Source organism: Amphiprion ocellaris, chromosome 12 (genome assembly GCF_022539595.1).
Source record: "Amphiprion ocellaris isolate individual 3 ecotype Okinawa chromosome 12, ASM2253959v1, whole genome shotgun sequence".
NCBI lineage: Eukaryota > Metazoa > Chordata > Actinopteri > Pomacentridae > Amphiprion > Amphiprion ocellaris.
Window position 1 is genome coordinate 8,944,536 of NC_072777.1, and position 13,684 is coordinate 8,958,219.

General features: G+C 40.4%; 1 protein-coding gene across 2 annotated transcripts in view; it reads right to left on the reverse strand.

The window, feature by feature from the left end:
* kif26aa (kinesin family member 26Aa) overlaps positions 1-13,684 on the reverse strand; it is a 115,484-nt gene that overhangs the window by 82,871 nt on the left and 18,929 nt on the right. For both annotated transcript variants that reach the window (XM_055016090.1, XM_055016089.1), the window contains exon 3: positions 6,560-7,021. In XM_055016090.1, the coding sequence (XP_054872065.1) occupies positions 6,560-7,021 (462 nt within the window). The remainder of the gene's footprint in view (positions 1-6,559; positions 7,022-13,684) is intronic.

Below are 13,684 nucleotides of genomic sequence, written 5' to 3' on the forward strand. Positions count from 1 at the left end.
TGCTGGTTTAATTTCCTCATCAGTACAAGTTGTTTTGAGCTTCTGTGTGAAGTTTAATTCTAAAATGCAATACTACACTTCAGTTTTGCAGTATTACGATGTCACACATACAAAGCGAGTATCAACCACTGTTTATTATCACCAGTAAAATGCGATTTGTAAACTGTATCAATGACCTCTTAGCCTTTTTGTTGCATCTCTGAGGAGCAGAGCCTCTTTCTCTACTCTTTCTCAGTTTCTCTGGCTGTCGGTTCATCTCTGGGCTCAGATCTGTGGCCTGGTTACGGTGGATTATTGTGGGAACCGGAAGCGATAACTGGAGGATCCATTATTCGGCTGTTTGCCTGGGACATGCTCGGCCAGCTAACAGGATTACACGGAGAGCCAGCGGCAGGATGAGGCAGCCGCCAGCACCAATACGCAAACCTGAGCCGAGACAAATCAAACACGGACACAACAACATCAGCAGCAAAGAACAGCAGGTTTGTTTGGTTTGAACCAGTTACAGTCAATCACACATGCATGGTCTGGTTTGACTTTTCTTGGTCTGTTTTTGATTGAAATGCTCTTGTGATTAAATTGTTTGGGTTTTTTTTCCATTTCATTTGTTTGGCTAAGTTTGCCTCCTTTATTTAGTTTTGCTTCATTGTGCCTCAGTTGAGTCTGTTTAGGTTTGGCTCACCTTCACTGTTTTTGGAGGCTTTAATTTACTTGGTTTAGTTTGGTTTGCTGTGGCATGCTTTGTTCAACTAAGAGGTTTGACATGGTTGAATTAAGTGGTTTATTTAGTTCTACTTGTTTGGATTTGACAGTTTGTTGGTTTCATAAGGTTTGTGTTGGTTGGTTAGTTTAGTAGGTTAAGTTTGGTGTTTCTGGTAAAATTTATTTAGTCCTCGTAGTTTGTACCTCGTTAAGATTAGTTTGTTTGGTAAACCTTAGTTTATGATGTTGATTTTAGTTTAGTTCGGTTCAGAAAATTTGGTTAACATTGGTTCAGTTCAGTTATAGCAGTTTTGTGGGGGGTTAGCTTCATTTAATTGCTTAGCTTAGGCTAGTATAGCTATGTTTCACTGGTGTGGTTTGGTCTGTTTTAATTAATTTTTTAAATATTTTAGAAATACCATATTGTTGTTTTACCGTGTTATTGTTTTGCTTTTGATCACATTGGTTTGATTCAGTTGCTAACAGTTTAGTTTGGTTACAGTTGTTTTAGGATTCAAGTTTAGCTGAGTTGGTGGTTTGCTCTGAACTTGCTACTCTTGTTTAGCTTGGTTTAGTTTACTTTGTGTTCTGGTGTTTGGTAGTTAAATGGTGAAAAGGGTAAATTGCTGGGTGTAGTTTGTCTTGAATTGGTTTACAGAGTTTAGATTGGCAAAGTTTAGACTTCAAGGCTTTAGTTAAAGTGTCAGATTTGGTTTCATTTGGGGGTTAGTTTAGTTCAGCTCTGAAGTTAAGTTAGTTGGGGTTGGTATGGATGTTTGCAATTTATCTTGATTAATGTTTGTCTTGGTTTAGTTCAGTTTATTTTTGGTTTGATCTGCATTGTTTAGTTTGATTAATCCATTTGAATTTCCTTAGTTGCCTTTGTTACGTTGAGTTCATGCTGATTAGAGATGCTGGTTTTAGTTAGCAGACCAGATTCAGTTCTGTTTAATGCGGTTTTTATGATTGTTTTTTCTTTCGCACCTGACTGTGTGCCTTAATGTGTCTGGTTTGGGTTAGTTACATTTTGGTGAGGTAGGCTGTCAGTCAGCTGTTTCTTGCCAAAGTGCAGGTCATGTGAGCTCCCTCTTGGCTGCTGGCAGAATAATCAGCTTAGTGCCACCTGTTCCTGTTTCACTTTCTGTTCTCTGAACTGAAAACCTGCAGCTCATCCAAAGCTTCTCTGAAGGAAGCAGCCACTGAAACACAGAGATAAGGATGTTACTGCATCTAAAATGACATTTCCACCATTTGAAACCACTCACACCTACTCAGAAAATGACTGACAGCTACAATGTATGAACAGGGTTGAGCTCATTTTCAGTTTGAACGTAAAATAAAGTGATTTGAATAATCTTGTGCATGGTTGTTACCAGCTGGTCCTGACTGTCTTTTAGTTATTAATTGACTGTGAAAGACGGAAAAGATGGCATAAAGAAAAAAAAGAAAGTCCTATGTTTCAAAAAATTTAAATAAAAAATCCAGAATATTCTTTTAAAGTAGATGTAGATATTGATTGGAAGTCTCACTGTTTTTCCACTGCAGTCATAGTGAGTCATCCGAGCTCAGATTTCAGGGTTGTTTTAGCACAACAATGATCTCTGTCATGTTTGTTGGAAACTGAAACTATGAAACTTCCACACACAGGTTTCTGTTTGGGTTTCAGCCTCTGCTACAGTCCGCATAGTCGGAGCTGTTGTGGAGGATCTGATGTGGTTGTGGTTCCTCTCAGCATGCTGATGGAGAATAATGAGGCTGATAATGAAGACGTGGCTTCCTGCAGCGGTTGGAGAGTTTACCGGCTGTGAGAAAGCAGAAAACTGCCGTCATCCTACTTTAACAGCTGCCCCACCACAAACCCGGTGACTCACAGGACAGAAGAAAATCATCTTTTTCTCAAGAACACTGGTTCACCTGGAGTCACCCAGAAATGAGAAAGCAGGCTGAGCTTGAATCACAGTGATGTCATTTTCAGAAAGTCAGGACATTTTGTACAAAGCTAGAAGATTTTTGAAAAATGAGGGACAAACTAGTTATGCTGAACTTCTACATTTAAATAATTTAAGACAAGGCATGTTTTGGCATGCTGCTGCAATACTGGTAATGCTAGTTGAACTGGTGGCTAATAATAAAGGAGCCCAAAATTATAGATTCATGTAAAAAAAAATATCCACAGTTATGCCTGTATGGAATCAGAAGTGTGTTCTTCCATGTTTTTTTTTTTTGTTTTTTTTTTTTTAATTAGTACCCACATATGTTTTCCTGTTAGCACTCAGCAGAGGCCACAGTGAGCAGTGACGGCTTCAGAATTGACACTCCATCTATAACGATGTGACGGCGGTCGGGGTGTAAGGACGGGTCGGGGGTGTCAGGTACACAGCCGAGGTGATGAATCCATACGGACCTTTATGAATTATGTAAGGAGCCGCTGGAGGTCACAGTGGTCATATGGGATTCTCAGGGCGACTGCAACTCTGCACCAATGCAACACAAAGTCACAAATGGAGCCGGAGCAACTGCTCAAGTTTATTTGTCAAAGTGTGACTGAGGGACACTTCTGTATGTTAATCACTGAACAAAGAGGGTGAATTTAACTGAAGCCTTGAGGCATGAGTCCTGTTGCTTCAGGGTGATCTTCATCCTAAAGTCCCTGTGAGCTGATGAGGCCTGAGCGGTATAAAGACAACGATTTGTACAACGGTAGACACAACAATAAGAAACCTGTTTGATAGATTGCTCAACAGTTTTAATCAAAGTCTATGTTGTATGAACAAACTCAAAGTGTCTGTCATGTCCCTTCATGATTCACCCCTCGTCACTGTAAAGGTGACCGTTGTGCAGGTCTCCTGAGGCATGCTAGTCCATCGCTGCCCAGTACTCCTGCTTAGGCCCTTCCTTGCCTGCAAACCTCCCCTGATGGAGTGATTTCCCTTGTGAGACAAACTTTGTGGTTCAAAAACACCGATGTCCCCTGTGTCCTCCACTTCCTCTACCTTAGGACGCATTCCAGACAGCTGCTCAGAGGTTTGACGGACTTTACGTTGGAGTCAAGTCTGTCAAACCTCTGACTTCAAATCCAAACCATCCACTCTGAACTCATATTTTAGTGCAGTGTGGCAGCTTTGCCCTGGTCTCCCTCTGTGCCCTTCTGGGTTTTACCTGCTTTCTTTGTTTAATGTGTATGAAAGTCAGATGTTTCCTTTACCTATATTATGATTTATTTGTTTGTAAATATTTATTTGTGTATTTTATTGCCTTGCGTATTTCATATCAGTACCTGTGTGCCTTGATTAATACAGTGGTTCCATTTAAATTAATGTGATTAGATTCAAAATAAACCTTTTTTCTCTAGAGTCTTTTTCGAAAGTAGACCATTAAAAATGACCAATAATTATCTGTATTGACTGAAAAAATATTTTATCTGAGTACATTTTTTAGCTAGCCCTAATCTGGATGAGATGAGAGGAGCTAATCAAGATACTGATCTTTTATTTCCTTTCACCTATTTCCAGAAGGCTGTGGGAGTATTTGTAGACAAAACGAGGACGCTTTGAAAAGTGAAAAAAGCTTTTCTAAGTGAGGCCATTTTATAGAAATTAAGGACAGTCTTGCAAAATGGAATCAGAGTTTGGGAGTTTTTTTGCAAAGTGATTTTTTTCTCTAAGTGCAAACACATGATACCAAGGACATTTTAACATTTCCTTCACCCTCTCTGCTTTAAAATTAGAGTTTCATCTCTGATTCTCGTGACACAAAATGTGTTTCTTAAGCAAAAAGATTAGAAATTTGACTTCTTCTTAAAGACATGTTATCCTAACATCCCGACTTTATATTCATTTATGAATAATGTATGTGGGATTAATCCACATTTGTTGGACTGCATTATTGATGGAAGAACTAAAAACCAATAACCATTTCATCATGATGAGCTGTAATTGATTTGAGGACTGCTGACTTCATCGCTGCTGGTTATTTTCATCATGTTCTGACATGAACTTTAATCTGCCTGCACAGAAATACATCTAAAACAACATAATATGACTGGAAAAACTGATTGATGGAGTTCTAAAGCACCACTAATGTGAAGTTAAAAGGCAAAAACATTGATGTCATCCTGTAAACTCTGTCACTTTCTTGTCTTCCTCATTTCCCTCCCTTCCTCAGTCATTTTCCAGCAGTGGTGCTGAGAAGGATCCTGTCAACCTCATTGTCTTCATGTGTTGTGATGTCTGCAAGCGACCCCATCGCTCTGATCGATAACCTCCTCTTCTCCCTGCAGTGACCTCATATTATATTTGCATCTCTAATCACATCCTATTGATCCCAGCTCCTCATTACAGCGGCATTATAATCAGTACTGAGAGGGCGGATCTATAGAGCAGCAGCTGCTACGTATTCCAGTCGACCTCGAACGCCTCTATACTGAGAGGAGTATCGATGTCTCATCTGAGTGTGAGGTTTGCTCTGAGCAGGGAGACTCAGGAAGTAGCATGAGCTGACAAACACGAGTGAAGACACTGTGATAACGATAAGAGGACGTGTCAACAAAGTGTGGACACCTCTTCAGCTTGTGAAAGAAATTACAAGAATCTAGACATCGGTCAATGATCAATTTAAGGACTATGAAGACAAGTTTGAGAACATATAAAGAGAAAACTTACTAAAATTCACAGTTCAAAGGAGTGATTAAGAGATTTTTGTTTTAATTTTGTTCATTGGTTCCTAAAAAAAAAAAGTTCATTCCCACTAGTTTTAAGAAATTTCTGGGTTTTGACCGAAAGAACGACATCACCAATACAAGCGGCTGAAATGAGTTTCTTCTGTATGGTGGCTAGATTTAGCCTTAGAAATATGGTGCTGAGTAGAGTCTGTGCTACTTTCAAATGAAAGAAGTCAGCTGATGTGGTCCAGGCATCCGATTAAGATGCCTCCTGGCCATATCCAGCTGGGATGAGATCTCGGGGTAGACCCACAACTTGCTTGAGGGATTACACATCTCATGTGGCCTGGGAACAATTTGGCATCACCCAAGGAGAAAGTTTTGCTGTAGGATGGGAAATCTGGAATTCAGTCTCAGTCTGCAGCCACCAAAACCCCAGATTAGCTTAAACCACATACTGCACACATTTACTGTATATCTATCAGTTCTTGGTTATCTCTGAGAAAGACAGTAGGACGCCATTGCATAAACTAGAGCTGCACAATGAACCAAATATTCATCTCAATCTATTGTTATATCATTAGACTCATAATAGTAGTGATTTAATGTAAAAGCAGATTTTTACTGTTGTAGTAACCCTGAATACCTGCCCCTCGAAGAATATGAATCAAAAATCCTTAAAATATAAACTAAACCAAACCCTAAATGATAGATTGCAGTTAGTTGGTATTGTTATTGCTGACGTCCCAGTGAGAGCTCAGATTGGCCATTGGACTGTTTGTGCACAATTTTGGTAGTTTGCATCTCTTTTTGGTCATTTTGTGTCTTTGAATTGAGCTCTATGACTTGTAGTCAACTGATAATTGAATTGAAAAACATCACTGGTTCTGACCACACCTCACGGTGACTTTGGTTTTCCTTTACTTTCATGAATTTCAGTAGGTTGCATTACAACTCTTGGTGCATCTTGATTCTTTATTGTGGCCTAACATTTGGGGGCTCATCAGGGAGTGGAACTGGGGACCTCAGGCAAAATGAAACGAATGAAAATCAAATGTAAACCTCTGTTCTAAAACATTATCAACACCCCAACTATGTATAAGCTGTGAATTAATTTGTTGTTCATGAAACACTTAAATACCTGCCTGTGTGCTGCATCATCATTATCTTACTAGTAATTCATCCCTCCTTGCTTACCGTAGTGTGCTGGAGCTCAGGTCTGCAGCAGGAGACCCTCCACACCCCCTCCAGGTAGTTGTGTGCATTAAGGGGGAGGGGCGTTACCGTGGCGAGCCCTTTAGCTCCGCCCCCGCCCAGGTAGGTGCTCTGTACTCCGCCCCACCCCCACAGAGCCCCGCCCCCCTGCTGCTGTTCGTCATATGTCCACCTCTGCTGCTTCACCGGCAACTCGTCGCCCACCCAGCAGCTCTCCGAGGCCAGCGGGGTGCAGGGGGCCGAGGTCGGGGGGCCACTGGGGGTGGCGGGGCGAGGAGTCATCTCCCTACCGAAGCCCAGAGCCCGACGCAGAGCCAGACGCCTCAGCTGCTGGAAGGAGGCGGAGCACACGTCACAGTGGGTGTCGACAGAAACATGGCGGCCGCGACGAGGCAACTGGAGGCGCTGGAGTTTATCGAAGAGGAAGGAGGCATAGGAGGGGTCCTGGAGGGTAAAGAGATGACAGGGAGATTAAGATCAGTCAATGTGTTCCAAGCTTTACCTCGGTTTAATAAAAGTGCATATCAAACAGAACCTCTTCGCACAGAACTCATGTCAAAAACACACCAAAAGACAAAGTCTTGAAAAATATTCAGTGGTAAACCTTATTTTCTTCATGAATAAACTCAGCAACAAGGACAATAATCAGCAACAAACCAACTGAGAGAAACTGTTGTAACTGACACTTAACTGCAAGAGTCCTGTTAATGATATGGACTATAGAAGGAGTGAACAAAATAACAGAAACATCCTCCACAATGATCCTACAGTTAAACTGCACATTGTTTTGCTTCATGTTTGACTGGCACCAAGATTATTAATTCTGTGATGGATGAAAAGTTGGAACTGAAGATGAACAATCATCCATCCATCCATTATCTGTACACCACTTAATCCTCATTAGGATCATGGGGGGGGCTGGAGTCTATCCCAGCTGACTTAGGATGAAGGCAGGAGACACTCTGGACAGGTCACCAGTCTATCACAGGACTACATATAGAGAGAAACAATCACTCTCACATTCACACCTACGGGCAATTTAGAATAATCAATTAACCTCAGCATGTTTTTGGACTGTGGGAGGAAGCGGAGTACCCGGAGAAAACCCACACATGCACAGGGAGAACATGCAAACTCCATGCAGAAAGATCCCAGGAAAGCCGGGACGCCACTGTGCTGCCAACGAATAATCAATTGATTTCAAATCAAAACTCTGATTTGAAAATGTGCAATCTGTGAGTCAACATGTTTTTTTTTCTTTACTCTGCTTGTATCGTTAGTGAGGCCTCAACACCTCAATCCGTTCTGAGATTAAACAAAGGTTGAATGAATAAATGATCAAATCAGAGGCTACAATTTAGGTTAGATGTTAAATAACATATCTGAGGGGAAGGATTTACAAATTTATGTCGTCCTCCTTGTGTGTCAGTCAGGCTTTTGATAGTATCTCATGTAATAATGATCCGTCACATTTTAAATCGTTACACAGTGAATACTGAACTGAAGCAAAACGCATATCACAAATCAAATTGCAATAACTGCCTGAAAAATCACAATTAGATAATTTTTCAAAACCTTTTCAGCCTCAGTTGCAGCTAACAATTAGGAATATTCATTTTGATTAATCTGCTCATGATTATAATGTTATTGATGAGCTGTTTTTTACACCATAACCTCTAGAGCTTTGATTGGATATATTGAGTCTTGTTCTCATACAGGCTCACACTGATTTAGGAACAGTGCCTGAAAGCCTTTGAGAAAAATTGTCAAGAACTTTGAAATGGTCAAAAAAATTTAATTTATATTTTCAAATGTCTTCTTTTCTTTTTTTTAATTGCAGCTTTCTCCTACATTAGGAGATTGTAATTCATATATGAAGTACAATACAATGTGTTACCATACAGAGGCATTCATGCCACCATTACTGTCTTTTAGAGGATGGTATTTTGCACACTTCATACCCTGCTGTGGATTACACACCATTAGCAGATGAGAATTAATGTACTGCCAGCCTTTAAACTGTAAAATGTCGGAAAATTGTAAAAACACTAACCATAGCTTCCAAGTCTGTCTTCAGAAACATTTAGAGTGTAATTTTACATCACAGAAACAAATCCTGGAGGAGGTAGAAGAAGCTTTTATCAGTGACTCTCAAGATGAATCGAAGAACCAAGAATCAACTTGTAGATTTTAGTGCACTTCAGGAGATTTTCAGCTCAACTAACATGTCCTCTGATTAAAACACATGGGTTTTGTAGAGAAGACCCATAAACTAAAGTGTCTGGTGTCGCTGTAAAGTAAAGAGCATTTGTTATGTGAACATTTGGACACTTTATGATCCAGCAGCTGCTCTGTTCTCAGTTCATTCATTCTCCAACACTAACTTTCTTTCCTCATCACTACAAAGACTCTTCCACAGACTGATCCACGGTCCATCACCAACCAGCTGCTCAGCCTGGAAAATCCAACACACACACACACAAACACACACAGAAACAATTCTCGTGCAGCAGCAGGACATAAAACCTGTCAGTGGTCTGGGGAACCAGTCACAGATTTACAGTCGGGTGTGTCGGGATGCGACCTCCTGTCGACACGAGTCACCGATCATCAATGGAGGTCGTCGCCCAGCACAAGTGTCAGTGTGGGATAACTTCTCCCTCACACTGAGACGGTTCACAACCGCCCAGAGAGCTGCAGCAGCGACAGACTGACACTGAGCACCTTCAAATTCTGTTCTGAGACACATATCAGACGGGATAATACCATGAAGGAACAGTGCAGATACAGGAGTTTTATTTCTGATATGCTGCCTTCACTGACCCTCCAACAGTGAAACCAGCAGAACTTAAATGTTTTATTTATAGTGCGGCACATAATTTCCTAAAAAAAAAACAAAAAAAAAACAGCTGCTACTTTGCTGTAAGCTGCAGAACAAATAGAGAGACTTATACTTTCTGTATATTCCACATAATGAGCACCAAATTCCAACAATCTAATTAAAAAACAACAGCATCTTTTCCACCCCAGTAGGTGCAACATCCAAACAGCCAGACCTCATCCCATTAACAAGTCATCTGTAGTTTGCAGAAGTGGGTGAGTTATTTGGAAATTAGCACAGAAAAAATAACTATAGTTACAAACTTTACTTGTGTTGCTCAGCAGCTCGATCCTCCTCACACACAGAACTACAAAACATTGAACCTCCATCCTTTAGCAGCCAGTTTCACATTATAACTCCTGCATCTCACATCTCTGTTTTACAACATGACTCCACTACAGCAGCTCATTATGCAGTTTGTAAATGTAGCTCAGGAAGCTCCTCAGTTTCACTCTGGACTCTGCAGGAACATCAAGTTGCATCATGAACTTAATCTAAACCTGCTGCATTCTATTTTCCTTTCACGTCTCATCTTAACTCTCGTCTTAACGTCTTTATGTCCTCTATAAAGCACTCTGCTGCTCGCTGCACAGATGAACCCTAGTTTTACTGCATGGAGGTCAATTTCAGTGTGAAACAACAGCAACAGGCTGCTTCATCAGAAACAATCACTCTGCAGGTTCACTCAGACTTTTACAGCTTCTTTGTTTGACCTCTGAACTTCTGTGTTTCTGCAGCACAGCAGCTGGTCGCTTTTCAGCAGCATGACGATGAACACACCAGGTTACAAACTGAGGATTTATTCTAACACTTCACCTGCACTCTGACTTTATTTCTAAACCAGCATCTGAACCTTTTCTGTTGAATCAAAATTTAATCCTTGCACTTGTTAAACTCTGGATTCATCTGAAGACAGAAAAAGGAGGAACAGAAGTTAAGAAAGAAGATTAAATACAAAGATAAAGAAGAAGAAGAAAGATGGATGAAGTTCAGGTAGGTTAAATGGCAGGAAGGGGAAGAAAATTCAGATTTTTAATTACAAATCTGCCTTCTAAAATCACTATATAACAAATGCAGCATTAACTTCCAAAAACTTTCAAGTCAGAACCTGTCACATAATGTAACCAGTACAAATGTGGGACACACAGTTGTGTTACCAGAGTAACACACATCATTCCACACTAATAACATCAACCTGAACCTGACAGATCAGAACTTCTAAGTCTGAGAACAGACACACAACAAAGTTCAGAGCAGTTAAACATCTTTCAGCTTCAGGACAGAAAAGCTGTTTGTAATGTTGTACTTGAAGTAAATTAAATGTCTCTTGTAAAGTCACAAACTGAAGGACTGTAAATACAGAAACGAGCCAATGAAGGATGCCTGCAACCAAAGTGAAATAACCTTCAGAGGTGAAACGTCTGAATAGAACAAGTACTAAAAGTCAGAACTAACAGGAGGGTACCTGTGACGTCCGAGTCCTGGATTTTTCTAATCAGTTCCTTCATCAGTTAGATCCTGAAGCTGCTTCAATGCTAAACAACCATCTGACTGAGGAGCGGCAGAGTGTCGCTCTCTGAGCTTTAAATCTGGTCCTATTCACACACATGACAGCAGGGCGTTGAGCAGCTGCAGCATCCAATGTCCTCACATCATCTGTCCATCCTCCACCGTCCTTCTCATCGCTCTGACTGAAATGAGGGAACATGTTCCTGGAGGCTGGTTTTAAATACAAATCAGCTCTACAGCAGCTAAAAATGCTTTTAAAAAAAGTTACTTTCACAGCTCACTGGGGCTCATCTGAAATATTATCCATTAAAAACTGACAACCAAACTATGAACTAATGCAGCGAGGCAGGTTTTGCACCATAAATCAAAACTACTGATCCGCTGTTTTCACCTCGTCACTCCTGAATTAACTTTGATAGTTTCTGTTATATAGGTGAAAGTGTGGATCCACACATGGAACCTAACAAACACACAATCCTGACTATTTGTGAGATCTAAAGGTTTGGAGAGTCCTGGTTTTTACAATTAGAATATTTTAACTTCTACAGTCTACAACAGACATTGAGTACACCTCCATGTAGTATCATTACAATATGAAATGACTCAATGTGTCACCTTACAGCGGCTGCATCACTTCTAACTTGAACCATAAGTATTATCTCTTGTGTAAAAGTAAAAACTAACAGTTAGGATTTGCTGTAATAAAAAAGAACAGGTCTCATAGTAGAAAATCATGGCAACAAAAATCATAATCAGACTCAAATCTTTTTTTTTGATACTGTATGTCTTCCTTATTTTTGATGATAAACTCAGTCCTGCTGGGCATGTAGGATACCATTTATCTGGAGAGATGTTCTGTCATTCTTCAGAGATAATCTGTTCTTTGTTGGAGGTGTTGTGTTGATCTACTTTCTTTAAAAAAATATCCCAGAAGTGTTCTGTTGGATTCAACTCAGACGCCATACTTGGCCACATCACAGTTTTCCCTTTTACCTTCTTTAAGAAACTCTTAATTCTCTTAACAGTCGTTCATTGTGCCATCTATAAATACAGTTTCACCAACACCTTTTGCAGTCATGCAGCTCAATATCACCACACTCCCAGCTCCGTGCTTCACTGTCAGGGCTATGCATTCACTGTGGTAGTCCTGACCAGGTTCACAACATGCTGGACTCAGTCTGAGCTGAACAAAACTATCTTTGTGTCATCTGACCAATGAATGTGCTCTCAGTATTCATCAGGCTTCTTTTCATGTTTTTAGAAAAGTTTAATCTCCTATTTAAAAAACTGACTTAGCAATATTTAGTTTTTCTGTGATAACGATATGAAAAAATTCCTTCCATCCATCCATTATCTATACACCGCTTAATCCTCACTAGGGTCGCGGGGGGGGGGCTGGAGTCTATCCCAGCTGACTCGGGCGAAGGCAGGGGACACGAACTCAGCTTCATTACAGCAGATACAAAGATCTATGAACCGTGGACATGAGGATATTTATTTCCCAGCATGCTACAGTGTCTGTAGGGTGAAGCAGGTGAAGCCTAAATGATGTAATTCATCACAAACTGGACAGAAATTTTCACCACTGCATCAGCTAAAAAAAAAAAAAAAGCCCAAATGAACACGTTCAAATGTTTGCTCTGATCAACAGCCAAAGATGCTGAGTTTTCAAACTGAAAACAAATATTCATAAAAGACGAGCCACATTTTTGCCCTGAGGCTTCAGCAGGAGGTTAATGTGTTAATGTGCGCTAGACAATAGCATACCGACTCCAGATTAACATACACAACAAAAAACATCCAGCATTCATTTGGGACAAGAGGAAAAAAAGAAGCGTTTGTCTTCAGATACGCTGTGCTGGGAAATCTGCTCGTTTTTATTCAAGTCAGGGCCGTGCAGTGTTGTAGCACCGTGCAGAACCCAGGATCACGATATAATCACTGTTGCTGCTTCTTGGTTCTAATTCACCACCACCTTCCTGAATTGGAACTTGGGGCCAGGGTTTAAACCGAACCCCAGAAAAATAATGAAATGTCCTGACAGACATTTCAAACATGCCTTTAACGTCCCAACATTTTGCACCGTGACAAAAACCAAAAAGGTCATCCAGGTGGGACTGTGTTTTCTCCACGATGTATCAGCTGCTGCACATTAGTGGAATATGAATGGAAATGAAAGCTACAGCATCGTGCTGTGAATTGTGTGATTTTACAGAATAACAGAATAATAGTCCTCAGATTGTGTCTTCAGCTACCAACACTGCAAAGATGGTTCATTTCACCATGACTGTATAAAATTTGATTTTCTAAATAGGCTGTTACAGTGTTTGTATTTTTACATGCAGCTGAGCTGCTACTGCCCACACCCCCTTCAGGAAGAAGACTCTCTCTGTATCTGTTATTGACAGTGTGAAGTAAAGGAGTTGATAAAATGACACAGATGTGAGAAATGGTGTGACATCGAGACTTTCTGCCACTTTTTCTGTAAGTGCCAAGTTTACATGCAAATATCACCAAGTTCTCAGCACAGTTGTTGATTTTAACTGATGTATTTGCTGAGTTTGTCAGATGATATTTCAGCTTTTGAAATAATAGTGTAGAATTTGCTGGTTAACATGAAGTCTTAATGGGCTGAATTTCAGTTACTATTTTATACGTGCTTCGTTGTCTAACAACAGAAACAGAAAAACTTCAGTTTCTGAGATGTGCAGAGGATG